Below are 15,395 nucleotides of genomic sequence, written 5' to 3'. Positions count from 1 at the left end.
CCAGCCTAATCACCTGCAAGATAGCATCAGAAATTAAGGAATTAGCCATTTTAAGAGCTTTAATCCTGTCTTGAATCTCATCTAAAGGAGTTTCTACCTGAAGAGAATCAGACAATGCATCAAACCAGTAAGATGCAGCACTTGTCACAGTGGCAATACATACAGCAGGTTGACATAAAAGACCTAGATGAATGTAAATTTGCTTTAAATAAACCTCCATCTTTTTGTCCATAGGATCTTTAAAGGAACAACTATCCTCAATAGGAATAGTTGTCCTCTTGGCTAGAGTAGAAATAGCTCCTTCTACTTTAAGAACCGTGTGCCATGGTTCCATAATAGAAACAGCGACTGGAAACATTTTCTTGAAAATAGGAGACAGGGAAAAGGATACCCCCGGCTTCTCCCACTCCTGAGTAATAATTTCCGTAGCCCGGTCCGGAACCGGGAAAACCTCCTTAGAAGAGCTCAAAATAATTATTAAGTATACTAGATTTCTTAGGATTGACCATGACAGGAGTATCCGAGTCGTCCAAGGTAGCCAAAACCTCCTTTAACAAAACACAGTGTTCAAGCTTAAATGTGAAAGAACTTCTATCAGATTCAGACGAAGGAATTACGCTATCCAAATCTGAGATTTCATCCTCAGAAAAATCTTCCTCAGACTTAAAAGGAAGATCCATCTGAGACAAACTAACGGAGTCAGAAACCTTGCCATTTGGGTTCCTTTTCCTCTTACGTTTTCCCTTTAACATAGGAAAAGCAGCTAATGATGCTGATACCACTGAGGATACTTGTGCGGCAATTTCTGCTTTCAAATATGCTCCACTTGGAGCTATAGAGGAACCGCAGGGCACTGCATGTGATGCCAATGAGGCTTGGGATGTTACAGGAGAAAGCTGTGGTAGTACTTGAACAGCATCATCCTGAGAGACAAACTCAATAATCAAAATTCTTTCTTTACACTGTAATGTCTTTTTAACACATGAGGAACAGAATTGCATAGGTAAAGCAATCTGAGCTTCTAAACACAAAAGACAGACATTTAACTGATAATGTTCTTGATCTGTTTCAAACATGACCGCTTTTTTTTAACAATAACAACCTTTCCTTTTATTTAATCAGTATGCTAACCTGACAGACTCTCTGCAGATAGGGAATCTACTTATTTCTTAACCCCAAGAAAAATAAATAAATAAGCCGCAGACCAATCTACTTATTTCTTTTATTAAACCTCAGGAGTTCCACACCTCAGTCTTAGCTGAGGCGCCTACCTGTCACCAACTCCAATCAAAAATAAACAACTCTGAGTTTTCCTTAACTCTCGGCACCGGCGGAAATCCGAAGCTGAAACGAAGATCACGTGATCAGCAGAAAGCTAACTGCGCCACAGAGAGGTGCGAAAATAAAACTAGAAAACTACTTCCTGGTTACGCAATAGTGCAACTGTCTGTTAGTTGGCAGGGTCAAAAACACACAAGATCGTAATCCGGACCGTTATGTATAAGTCCTGAACCATTCCTTCAATAAATTCAATATAATTAATTCCCCTGCATCCTCACTAAAGTCTTAACTAAGAAGAGCCTAAAATTCATTAACCCTTTTAACCAAAAGGGTATATAGTCCCAGGCACAATGCCCTGCGTCATGCCCATGTATCCCTACATAAGGATAATCCACTTGTCAGATGTTGTAGCTAATATAGTAAGTGCATAGTCTCCCCACCTGGAAGAAAAACAGGCACTTACCTGCCAAATCAGCTGTCCGGCATGTAGACAGCTACTATGTATGCAAGGACACAGCTCCACACAGAGACCTGCAGGAAAGAACAGAGCCACCTATTCTGCTTTTCTAAACTAGGGCAGCACAAATGTTAGGAAAGCCCACCTTACCTTTCCTAACTGCTTTAAAGCCACCACAACCCTTACTCAAGAGATTAACGTTGACCCGGCTATACCCAAAACTTGCTAGAAGAAAATATAAATTATGCTTACCTGATCATTTAATTTCCATCGTGGGAAGGAGAGTCCACGGCTTCATTCATTACTTGTGGGAATTAAGAACCTGGCCACCAGGAGGAGGCAAAGACACCCAGCCAAAGGCTTAAATACCTTCCCCACTTCCCTCATCACCCAGTCATTCTGCCAAGGGAACAAGGAACAGTAGGAGAAATATCAGGGTATAAATGGTGCCCGAAGAATAATATTAATTTTAGGTCCACCCACCAGAGCAACGGGTGGGAGCTGTGGACTATCCTCCCCATGATGGAAATTAAATTATCAGGTAAGCATAATTTATATTTTCCATCTAAAGGGGAGGGGAGTCCACGGCTTCATTCATTACTTGTGTGAACAAATACCCAAGCTCTAGAGGACACTGAATGAAAAAAACGGGAGGGCAAAGAAGGTGGATCATAATCTGAGGGCACCACAGCCTGTAAAACCTTACTCCCAAAAACTGCTTCCGCCAAAGCAAAAACGTAAAATTTGAAAATTTTGTAAAGGTATGTAAGGAGGACCAGGTAGCTGCCTTACAAATCTGCTCCATAGAGGCCTCATTCTTGAAGGCCCAAGAAGAAGCCACATCTCTAGTTGAACGAGCCGTGATTCTCTGAGGTGGCTTATGTCCCGCTGTCTCATAGGCCATTGAATCATGCTCCTCAACCAAAAGGACAAAGAAGTTGAAGAGGCCTTCTGCCCCTTGTGCTTCCCTGAATACACCACATAAAGAGATGTAGACTGTCTGAAATCCTTCGTAGCCTGAAGATAAAACTTCAAACCACGAACCACATCCAAATGATGAAGTAACCTCTCCTTAGGAGAAGAAGGGTTAGGACACAAAGAAGAAACAACTATTTCCTGATTGATGTTACAGGTAGACACAACCTTGGGAAGAAATCCCAAACTACTGCGAAGAACAGCCTTATCAGCATAAAAAAAACGGAGAAGGAGGCTCATATTGCAAGGCCGCCAACTCAGATACTCTGCGTGCCGATGCAATAGCCAACAAAAACAGAACCTTCCAAGAAAGTAACTTAATGTTAAGAGAGTGCATAGGTTCAAATGGAACCCTCTGCAACACCTTCAGAAGCAAGTTCAAGCTCCAGGGAGGAGCGGACTGTCTGAAAACAGGCCTGATTCTAGACAGAGCCTGGACAAAAGACTGGATATCAGGAAGCTCAGCGAGCCTCTTGTGCAACAGAATAGATAAAGCCGAAATCTGTCCCTTCAAGAAACTGACGGCAAGCCACTTCTCCAGTCCATCCTGGAGAAAGGACAGAATCCTGGATACCTTAACCTTTTGCCAAGGATATCCATACTTCTCACACCAGGACAAGTAAGTCCTCCACACCTTATGATAGATGTAATGAGTGACCGGCTTCCTGGCCTGAACGAGAGTATCAATCACTCTCTCAGAGAATCCTCTCTTAGCTAAGACTAAGCGTTCAATCTCCACGCAGTCAGCCTCAGAGAATCTAGATTTTGATGTTGAAAGGGACCCTGTACCAACAGATCCCTGCGACAGGGTAACCTCCATGGAGGAGATGGCATCCCCACCAGATCCGCAAACCATGTCCTCCACGACGGAGCAATCAGAAAAGCCCAAGCTTACTCCTGCTTGATGCGGGCCACTACTCAAGGTAGAAGTGGCAACGGTGGAAAAACGTAAACTAGGTTAAACCCCCAAGGAACCGCTAAGGCGCCTGTCAGCGCTGCCTGGGGATCCCTGGATCGCGACTCGTATCTGGGTAGCTTGCAATTGAGTCTAGACGCCATGAGATCTATCTCCGGCATCCCCCATCTGAGACAAATCTCCGCAAACACCTAGGGATAGAGAGACCATTCCCCCTGATAGGATTGCCTGCTTATAAAATCCGCTTCCCTGTTGTCCACACCAGGAATGTGGATTGCTGAGAGCGAGCAGCTGTGGGACTCTGCCCATTCCAATATCCAAGAAACCTCCCTCATTGCTAGGGAGCTTCTCATCCCCCCTGATGGTTGATGTAAGCCACCAAGATAATGTCTGTCTGGAACCTGATGAAGTTGAACGACCCCAGGAGAGGCCACGCATTGTAGATCGCTCGAAGTTCCAGAATATTGATCGGAAGGAGAGACTCTTCTCAAAACCACTTTCCCTGTGCTATCCTGGCACCCCAAACAGCACCCTATCCTGCTAGACTCATTTGTGGTCACAATCTCCCAGGACGGTCTCAGGAAGGATGTCCCCAGGGACAGTTGTTGAGGACGGATCCACCAAGAAAGGGAATCCCTCGTTTGAACATCCAGAGAAATCTGTTGAGATACATCTGAATGATCGCCGTTCCACTGTCTCAACATGCACAGCTGAAGAGGTCTAAGATGGAACTTTGCGAATGGAATGACATCGATGCTGGATACCATGAGCCTGATCACCTCCATACTCTGAGCCACAGAGGGACTGGAGGAGGACTGAAGGGCAAGACAGGTTGACGCAATCTTCCTGTGTCGCTGATCTGTGAGAAAAATCTTCATTGTTATAGAATCTATTATCGTTCCCAGGAACTCCACCCTGTTGCTGGGAATCAGGAAGCTCTTTCCTGAGTTTATCTTCCAACTGTGAGATTGGAGTAACGAAAGAAGGGCCCTGGAGTGATCCTCTGTGAGACTGAAAGACGGCGCCTGGGCTAGGATGTCATCCACAAGTAGCAGCCCCAGAACCTTCATAAAGACTCTCGTCCCGTCACCAGACCAAAGGGAAGGGTCACAAACTGTAAATGTTGGTCCAGAAACGTAAATCACAGGAACCTGAAGTGATCCTTGTGGATCGGCACATAAAGGTAGGCATCCTTCAAGTCTATTGTCGTCATGAACTGACCCTCTTGAACTAGGGCCAGAATCAATCTGATCGTTTCCATTTTGAACGATGGAACAGCCAGAAATTTGTTTAAACATTTTTGGTCTAGAATCGGGCAGAACGTGTCCTTTTTTGGGACCACGAAAAGGTTTAAATAGTACCCTAGACCCCTTTCTGCTGGGGGTACATGTACTATATCTCCGAGATAAGAGAGATCCCTCAAACAGTCTAGAAAGGCTTCTCTATTTTCTGGTCTGGAAGACATATTTGACAGGATGAATCTCCCCTGAGCTGATGAGATCTAACCCCTATCCTGTAACCCTGGGCGACCCAAGGGTCCTGAACATCCTGCAACCAGGCCTAATCTGCCCCCTACTTGGTCCGGAAACTGATCGGGGGCTGCCTCTTCATGCCGACTTTGTTTCAGTGGGCTTCTTGTTCTGCTTGGACTTATTCCAAGACTGAGCTGGTTTCCAAGTACCCTTGGACTGATCCACTTTTGTGGCGGGCTGCTGGCATTGGGCCTTGTCCTCACAAAAGGGACGAAAAGTAGATCCCTTAGGCTTAACCTTTTTTGTCCTTTGGTAGGAAAGCGCCCTTGCCTCCCCTAACCGTGGATATAATCTTGTCCAATCCTGGACCGAACAGGATCTTTCCCTGAAAGGGAAGGGATAGAAGTCTGGACTTAGAGGTCATGTCCGCAGACCACGATTTTAGCCACAGAGCCCTGCAAGCTAATGCAGAAAAACCTGACACCTTTGTGTTCAGGCAAATAATTTGCATATTGGCATTGCAAATAAAAAAATTAGCGACCCTTAAGGCCTTAATTCTCTCCTGTATCTCATTGAGGGGGGTCTCCCTCTCGACCATGTCAGGTAGAGACTTGCACCAATATTTTGCAGCTTCCACAAACCGCAGCTACGGCTGCTGCCAGCTGAAAAACAAACCCTGTGTGTTGGAACATCTTTCTTAACATGTTCTCCAACATTTTATCCATGGGCTCTTTAAACGACAAACTATCCTCAAGAGGAATCGTTGTCCGATTCGTGAGCGTAGAGATAGCACCACCTTAGGGACAGTCCCCCATAGCTCGAGCTGAGAGTCCGGGACGAGGAACAGCTTCTTAAAGGAAGAAAGGGAAAAAGGAAGAACCTAATCTCTCCCATTCATTCTTAATAATGTTAGCCATCTTAACGGGAACCTGGAAGGTCTGAGGTACCACCCTGTCCTCATACACTTTATCAAGCTTAGGAATCGAAGGTTCCTCCGGTAGTTTCGGTTCCGGAACCTCGAGGGTAGCAAGTACCTGCTTTAGCAAAAAGGGCAAATTCTCCATCCTAAACCTAAAGTCAGGCTCTTCTGCAGCTGGAGCTTTAGATGACCCAGAAGTAACGTACTCCAAAGAGTCGGAGTCGTCCTCATCAGCGGATAATCTTTCCGAGCTATCCATTGGAGTATAGGACCCCTGGACCGGATCGCCATATTTTACCTTGCGCTTGGCAGAACTTGGTAAGGCACTTATCACCTTAGAGACCGCCGTTTGGAGTTGATCCGCAAAATCTAAAGGCCAACGGATCTCTCCCGTAGGAGAAATAGACATGCCCTGCGGTGCTGCATGTGTACACGAAGATGTTAGTAGGGAACACACCACACGGGACGGGGAGCCCTCAGAGGTGGACGGCTCAGTAGTACTAGACATCCGTTTCTTTCTAGATGTTGTGACTTTATCAAGGCATTTGGAACATAGTTGAGTAGGCGGATCTACCAGAACCTCCTTGCAATAAAAACAGGTACTAGACTTAGTTAAAGAGGGAGTAACGCGTCAGAGTCCTCCATAGCTTGCAGCTTTAGTACGGACTATGTAAACGCTAAATAAAATAAAAATGGCACCTTTATAACTTTCAATGGCCGGTGCACTCACCACCTCCTATGACCCGGACCACAGAAATCGTTATGTCTCCTGCGCCACCGGTCAAGCCAGGAAGTCAATAGGCCCCACCCAACAGAGGAATGCCTCACCCTTGCACTAGGGAGAAAACACGCCAAATCTGCCAAGCAAATACTCCCGGAAATGAAACTAAAGTCCATCCATTGCCAGAGCCACATCTCACACATATCACAGCAATGACACAACAAACAATATTAGGTACAAACCCCCCTGTTCAATAATCCCCCTACCAGGGGTATTAACCCTTGATTCTATAAAGATAAGAGGTATCACTCTGTGACCCTGTCTTCTGCGTTATCATTAAAAAAAAATGAAAAGATCTTACCAGAATCTACGCCGTGGAACAGGAAACCGGCCTCTCAAGTGTGACAGTGTAGTAGCATCGCTGCTGACATGGACATGAGTGTAGAAAGCAGGCAGCGAAACTCGTCAACACTGATTGCTTATGGAGCTGTTAATCTGAGTCGGAATCGTTTCGCAGAAAGACTCACCCTGCATCTCCAGACTCTAACTTTCACCCAAGCTCTCACTGAGAGGCTGACAGGGCTACTTAAAACTCCAGTCCCATTCTGAAGAGTACTACCCTCCATATGAATCTCTGAATCTTCCGACACTTCTCTGCCAACCTCCTGTGACGAAAGGCAAAGAATGACTGGGGGATGAGGGAAGTGGGGGAGTTATTTAAACCTTTGGCTGGGGTGTCTTTGCCTCCTCCTGGTGGCCAGGTTCTTAATTTGCACAAGTAATGAAAGAAGCCGTGGACTCTCCTTTACATGGAAATATATTCTCAGACACCAAAATCTTCACCTCCTCCTTGAACGAAGGCAAAGAGAATGACTGGGGGTTATGGATAAAGGAGTGATACTTATTAGTTTTTGCTGTGGTGCTCTTTGCCTCCTCCTGCTGGCCAGGATTGGTATTCCCAACAGTAATTGATGATGCCGTGGACTCACCATATCTTAGGAAAGAAAGACTGCTTTCAGTAGAGAGCCCTTCCAGTGCAGGGGGAGGCTAAGAGACCAGTCCTTGCAACATCTGTGGCCGGCTTGTAATTAACTCCCACTGAGTGTAATTGAATCATTGCCCAATTCGCCAACCTCCTTCTGTCCCAAGTAGCAGTTCTCTGAGGGGGAAAACTGGCATAAAATCAGTCTGAGAAACCCACTCAATGAAGAATCTGAGACACCTCATTTCTTCACCTTCCTCCTGTGAAGGCAAAGATGAGAATGGCATACCAGAGATGTGAGAGGGATTAAGTGCTCTTGCAGTTTTGGGAATCTTTGCCGCCTCCTAGTGGCCAGGAGTTGAATCCCAGGAGTAATGGCTCTTGGACCTTCACCACTTTAGGAAAGATATGTGATTCATTGGTTTTACTGCATAATGTTGTAGTTGCTGTGAGAAAATTGTCACAGAAAATGAGAATTTAAGCACTGCATCTCAATCTTAAATGTTTTTATAGCACTAATTATGCAATATTGCCTTATATTTATACTTCTTAGCTCAATTCATTTGAATTATTATATCATATCATTAGATTAACTGAGCCCTTGGGATGCATAGCCAGGTTTCTAATCATCCTGACACTAAAATTAAAATGACTGCAAACAAGATATTAAATATCTCTTTCTAATGAAGAGGATTTGAATACTAAATTTTTAATCCAAATGTTTGGTTGTTTTTTTGGGGGGGGGGTTACATTATGGGTGTCTGATCTTGTTCTCAGTGTTCTCGTCTCTCCTGTCTCTGTAGTTGGCATTTGAAGTTGGTCGTGTGCAATTGAACTTCCTCCACCTGCTCAGTACAGAGGCTGTACAGCACATAACCATTCACTGCTTGAATGTATCAGTATGGGGACTAACATCGTCGGACACATCTTCCCAGAGGACAGTGAGATTTAAGGCTTGGAACGGACAGATATTTGAATCTGGGGGACAATTTCAACCAGAGGTTTCTCTGGATGACTGCAGGGTAAGATTGGTATCTGAACAAATATAATGAGAGAAAAAAATATAATATAGCCTCATAATTACAGTAAAGGCGACTGACTGACAGACACGTTAGCCACTTCCGTTCCTTACCATATGTTATCTTTTTAATCTAAGTATTTCAGTTCAGATAAAACCACACGGCTGGGATTAACATCACTATATATATATATACTAACTAAAATCTACCATTATTTCTGTAGAACGGCGTGTTTGTTTCTTACTAGCACTGTTTCTTCAGAAAAACAATAATAAAAAAGCATTTTATTTGCATAAACCTACCATGTCTTCTGTAACAAAAGCAAAAAAAGCTAGCATACCTTACTATTGGGCAAAAAGTGCTACACTTACTTGAAAAAAAAAAGGAAGTTTTTGAAGCCAATCTTGTTTTTTTATTTTTTTCTTGCAGCTACAGGATGGACGCTGGCACCAGACCATCTTTACATTTCGGACTCAGGACCCAACTCAGTTGCCAATTGTTGACATATTAAATCTCCCTCCATCCAGCCCTGGAAGGTCTCTTCACCTTGAAGTTGGAAGTGTCTGCTTCCTGTGAACCTGGGTATCAAGCTTTGCATCCTTCAGACGATTTAAGAACAGTAGCGGACCTTAAAAAAACCTCTTATCCTAAGAAAAGGATGAAGCCAGCCTCATGACTTGCAAATAAACTTAAAGCTCAACAAATGAACCGGGGCTCCAACAGTCTCCCCAGTGTAAAGAAGTCTGAGGAGATATGGGATTTAACAAAGACAAGCCAAATCCTACACACCTGACACAAGGGAAATGTGTGAGGCCGTGGTAATCTAGAGGATTACATAGCAACCAGTCACACACATGAGCGACAAACATCCCTATGAAACCAGATAATCTATGGTTAGTCCCCTTTTCTGCCGGGGAGCTTTTAATTGAGAAACATTTGGGATAAACAAGGCAGAACGCATTGAGAAGTGCAATATGAAATACAATGTAAAAAAAAAGTGAAAAAAAAAAGGAAACAGATTATAAATATATATAAATATATATATATTATTTAACAGAATTAAGTGTAGTAACTCCCCCACTTTTCTGTGAAGGACGGTGGGGGAAGTCAAAGCTTTTTACGAAGAGCAAAGTGACTGGTGCAAAGAGGAGAGGTTTACCAGAATGGTGCTACCTCCCACTGTGAAAATCTCTGGTGCTTTGAAGCTTTATTTTTTATTTGAAGCTATTTAAAGGTGCTGATGCCTTTCCACGTCAGTGGGGGGACACTTGGCTTTATTGTTGTTGTTTTTTTTAGGGAGCAATAAATGCTTTCTATTTTATAGGCCCCTTCACTCCTGAAACAATTTTTATGGAGATTTTTTTTCTATGGATTATTATGACATATCTAGGATTCATTTTATGTTTAAAATACCAGCCACGCAAAAGGTGTTTTTTTTTGTTTTGTTTTTTTTAACCATCATGTAATATTTATGTAGCACTGACCGGTAACAAATCCATGTTTTGCTTTTGGTGCTCATAGTAAGTCATAATTATTCATACAAACTAACATAGCTCATACTTCGTTATAAGCAGAGTTTCCCCTGGCTATAGGGGGGAATACTTTTACTAAGTTAGGGTAGAAAAGTCACCAATACTGCAAATTTGACACATTGGGGCATATTTATCAAACTCCGAATGGAGCTTGATGCCCCGTGTTTCTGGCGAGCCTGCAGACTCGCCAGAAACAGCAGTTATGAAGCAGCGGTCACAAAGACCGATGCTCCATAACCTTTCCGCCTGCTCTGAGCAGGCGGACAGACATCGCCGGAAATCAACCCGATCGAGTACGATCGGGTTGATTGACACCCCCCGCCGGCGGCCTATTGGCCGCGAGTCTGCAGGGGGGCGACGTTAAACCAGCAGCTCTTGTGAGCTGCTGGTGCAATGCTGAATATGGCGAGCGTATTGCTCGGCGTATTCAGCGAGGTCTGTCGGACTTGATCCGCACTATCGGATCAGGTCCGACAAACCTTGATAAATAGAGGCCATTAACATGACCTGCCCTTACAATTTTGTGGTAGTTTGTAGCCAATTTCTGTTCTGATAATTCTGATTCTTACACTATAGACAAGTGTCGCCTATTTTATGTTAAAGAGAAACCATTATAATTTTCTATTGTGTGTTTAAAAGACTAAATGTAACCATGCCACATTAATTTAAAAAAATAGAGAATTCTGCTCACAGAGCCTATTGATGCCCTTTATGACTAGTTTCTTTGCACATAGTTCAGCAACTGTTTTATTTCATTCATTCAAGTTCTATTCATTTTCCTATGTACAAACAACAGAATTGTCTTGAAAACATTTTAAAGTAGTATCATTGATGCTTCACTCACACACACACTCAACTACAACTTGTGTAATGTTTAATACAATGTTGCACATTCCTTTTATTTTAAATAGGTGACAAGAGTTTTAAAAAAAAAAATGTGTGTCCCAAATTAAGCAGTTATTATGTGAAGGATTCTGGAAGTTTTATTTTGGTTACATAAAACTTGTAGTACCAAAACAAAATAACTCAGGGATGAAGGGATAAAAACATTCTAACACAAATGATAAATTAAAAAAAATATATCAAATGTTCTTTTTTTTATTTAAATTGTGTTTATATATTTTATTGAAATATTTTTGTAGGCTTTGCGTTCTTGTGAATTTGTACCAAAGAAATTTTTATTCATAGATTATCTTTTTTTTTTTGTTTCACTGCTTGGTTGTATAAATTGCTTCCAGAATCTGTAAGAATTTCTACTTAAAGGAATTAGCTGAATGTCTAGTGCTGCGTTTGTGCATTTTGCTCCCTGTCTAGAATCTCACACCAAGGAAGGAGGGTGGGGGGTGGGGTGGGGGTTAATCTGATATTAACATTAATTTAAGTGCAACTCTTTTTAAATCACCTTGCTCTGTTAAAAGAGAAATATGTTGCTGAAGACCCAACTGGCTTTGGAGTATGTTTTGTAGAAATATTAGAGTCTATGTGTAAATTTGGAGCTAAAAAAGAGTATCTGTCTTGTTCTATATATTATTGTAATCTAGGCTGTACTGTAAAGAAAATGCAATGTGTTATGTTTAGAAAGATTCATTCGTTGTTTGTTTTAAAGTCTGTCTTTTTTTAATTCTTATACTGTCATAAAAACATCAAGGTCCTTCAGAATACCTCACCATATGATTTGGGGGCTCTTTTACTACATTATCATTTTACTACAATTTTCATCAATTATTTTATGAATTCAATCTTCATTTTACTCTACACATTCCAAAAAAACATCCACACGCCTACATGTACACAGACTCTCTCTTTCTCTCACTTTCTCTTCCTTTCTGCCCCTTGTCATTTTGCCTGTATCAGGGTGTTGGAACCATCATCCACATTAACATTGTTTTGAAGAAGAAAATAAAAGATGAATATTTCAAAATTATACAATGTAGTTGTATCTGTTTTGATTCGTAAGCAGGTTGTAATTGAGTATTATATAAAAAGTCACAGTTTGCAAATCAGTAAATTATACTTTTTATATAAAAAGAATATTTCCTTAAATAGACAGTAAACACATTGGGGCATATGTATCAAGCTCCGAATGGAGCTTGATGCCCCGTGTTTCTGGCGAGTTATCAGACTCGCCAGAAACAGCAGTTATGAAGCAGCGGTCACAAAGACCGTTGCTCCATAACCTGTCCGCCTGCTCTGAGCAGGCGGACAGACATCGCCAAAATACAACCCGATCGAGTACGATCGGGTTGATTGACACCCCCTGCTGGCGGCCTATTGGCCGCGAGTCTGCAGGGGGCGGCGTATTGCTCGCCGTATTCAGCGAGGTCTGGCGGACCTGATCCGCACTGTCGGATCAGGTCCGCCAGACTTTCATAACTAGAGGCCAATGTAATTACTAGACATTTCTGTTGTGTTGCTATAAAACATATCAGCCAAGCCTTAATGGTTTTTAAAAAAAAAAAAAAAAAAATAACATTCTTTTTACTGCAATTATTTTTCAATAGCCAAAGTCTGACCAGCATTTTCCTTATTTTAAGGAGCCAATCTAGGCTTTAGTCTGTTGACAAGGCTAGCCCCAGGTACAGGCCTGCATTTATCATTCCCTGGAAGACAGGGGCGTACATATTCGCTCCTGTCTGTCTGGCTTCTTCTCTGGCGTGCAGCAATCTGCTGCCCGCACTAAATGTCCCATACACAGAGAGCTTAGGACACCTACAGTGGGATACAACTCCCAACATAAAGGGTGATAGGCAATGGTGAAGCCACACAGCCACTCTGTAAGGCCATAAGGCTCCAGGGACAATTTCCACTAAGTCTAAAGACTAAGGAATGTATGAGAAAACAGAAAACTCTGCTTAGGAATTCTAGCTGTCAACAGAATCACAAGACGGATGAGAAAACAGGAGCTTTACCTGGGTTCAAGCCCACAACCTCCTGCTTCAGGTGCGGTAGAACTAACCACTACGCCACATCTCCTTTAGAAACTGGGTAAAGAAGCTAACAAAAGTCTCCAAGATCCTCAGGATCCACTTCAGCTCGAGGACTGAAGAAGAAGCATGTATCCTAGCCCTTGGCGGGAGATCCCACAAACGCCTAAGCAGGGGTGACACAGGTAAAAGGGAGACAATCTAATCTGTAAATCTCCCAAAATTAGGGGAGCAGATGAGTTTCCGGAAGTAGAATAACCAAAAGGCTTTAACTTCCAGAAACAGATGACCCAAAGCCAACTCTAAGGAAGGGAACAAAACAGAAGATGAGGAAAAACACCCAGATAGATCCCTAGTAGGATCCACTCTGGACCCCCGCCCACGAGGAACAGGACAGTGAGGACTGAGTACAATCCCCTGATGCCCTACCCAAAGGCAGAATGAGAACCAGCCTGACGTTTGGGAACGAAGGCTTCCTCTACCATGTTTTAACCCTGCATGGGCAGAGCCTCAAAACATTTAAGGAACTCTGGAAGGTTCAATTCACTAAAACTCTTGGCAAAAGCAAAGATTATTTGATCTGAAGAGACTCCAAGAATAATAATCTCCTCATCTGAGAGAGCAACTCACCACCCAGCCAGGTCAACCGGTTACACCGGCACCACGTGAATGATATAGACCATAAGGAACAGAAATAGCGTCCTATCAGGACATAGGGTGATCCAAACTGAACCAGGCCGCAGAAAATTTGAGACCCCGAGAGGACTTGTTAAAAGGATTTAAATACATAACAATGTACTAACACATTAACATGCGACTTCCGCGGAAGTGGCCAAGCGACCACAAGATCGCTAGTATCAAATTCCAGAGAAGAAATATTTCCCAATGGGGAAATTATAACAGACAAGAGCTTCTTAAAAAATAAATAAAATACATCCTAACCGGATCAAATAAAAGAAGGCCAGCACCCGCAGGTGAACGCCCAAGAAGAATGGTTACACCAACGGGACCAGCTAATCAGAGACCCCATTCTTCCAAAGTTGAGAACTGGAATAAGTTGAATGACGAGCCCCGGTTAGCATAACATGGACAGTATCTCAGCAACACCTCCTCTGGAAGATGTAAATGCGCCAGTGCCATAGATATGGCCATGCAGAACCGTGCTCTAAGTTCCCTGTATCAGGAGAAGAGAGCACTCTAGAGCAGCATTCAGGACATAACTGATGGACATGGGTTACCCTGGTCATTTCATACTCTTCACAAGAAGTAGAATCTGAATCAGAAACATCCATTTCTTAAAAGTCAGAATCCTCCATAACTTGGTATATAGAGATTATGGACAGAAAAATAAAAAAAATGGCACCTTACACCCCCAACGGCTGGGGCACTCACCACCTCCTGAGACCCAGACAGCTAGCGAAACAGACTCTCTCTCCGTGGTCAGGAATACGGAAATGGAGCACAGAAGCGTGACTACGCCTCGTCACAAGGTGCACTGTGCAGGCCATAGAAAAGTGTGCCAAAGCCTACAAGGGCTGCGCAGCCTGATAAGAATTATGTTACGATCTAGCCACCAGCCCAAGTAACACTACACATTAGCAGACAGAATCACATAACAAACACGATTAAAGCCCCCCTGTCCAATAACCCTCCTCCCCTCAGGAGATATTAACCCTTGATTCCTTATAAAGTTAAAGGAGTCCCACTGAGACCCTGACTTCTTCGTTTACATTACTTTTCACATCATCAAAGTAAAATGAAACGATTTTACCGGAATAAACACTGTGGAACAGGAACACGGCCCTTCGAGTGGGACAGATAGTAGCCTCGCTTCTGACATGGACTTGAGAGAAGAAAGCAGGCAGCGAAACACGTCAATGCTGATTGTTAAGGAGCTGTTAACATGAGTCGGGATAGTTTCGCAGAAACACTCCCTGGATCTCGGGACTCTAACTTTCATCAATACTCTCACTGAGAGGCTGACAGGACTACTTAAAACTCCAGTCCCATCTCGAAGAGTACTACCCTCCATAAGAGACTATATAAAATCTTCTGACACTTCTCTGCCATCCTCCTGTGACGAAAGGCAAAGAATGACTGGGGGAAGTGGGGGAGGTATTTAAGCCTTTGGCTGGGGTGTCTTTGCAAGTTCGGAATTACCAAAAGTAATGAATGCAGCTGTGGACTCTTCCCGTTT

General features: G+C 43.2%; 1 protein-coding gene across 1 annotated transcript in view; it reads left to right on the top strand.

Moving 5' to 3' along the window:
* The window catches only part of COL27A1 (collagen type XXVII alpha 1 chain), a 591,531-nt gene extending 579,328 nt beyond the window's left edge, over window positions 1-12,203 (top strand). The window contains exons 60-61 of the mRNA XM_053696152.1: window positions 8,527-8,745; window positions 9,172-12,203. Of these exons, the coding sequence (XP_053552127.1) occupies window positions 8,527-8,745; window positions 9,172-9,318 (366 nt within the window). The 3' untranslated portion in view covers window positions 9,319-12,203. The remainder of the gene's footprint in view (window positions 1-8,526; window positions 8,746-9,171) is intronic.
* The last annotated feature ends 3,192 nt before the right edge of the window (window positions 12,204-15,395 follow it).

Source organism: Bombina bombina, chromosome 12, assembly GCF_027579735.1.
Source record: "Bombina bombina isolate aBomBom1 chromosome 12, aBomBom1.pri, whole genome shotgun sequence".
NCBI classification, from domain to species: Eukaryota; Metazoa; Chordata; class Amphibia; order Anura; family Bombinatoridae; genus Bombina; species Bombina bombina.
This window is presented reverse-complemented; position numbering and strand designations above follow the sequence as displayed.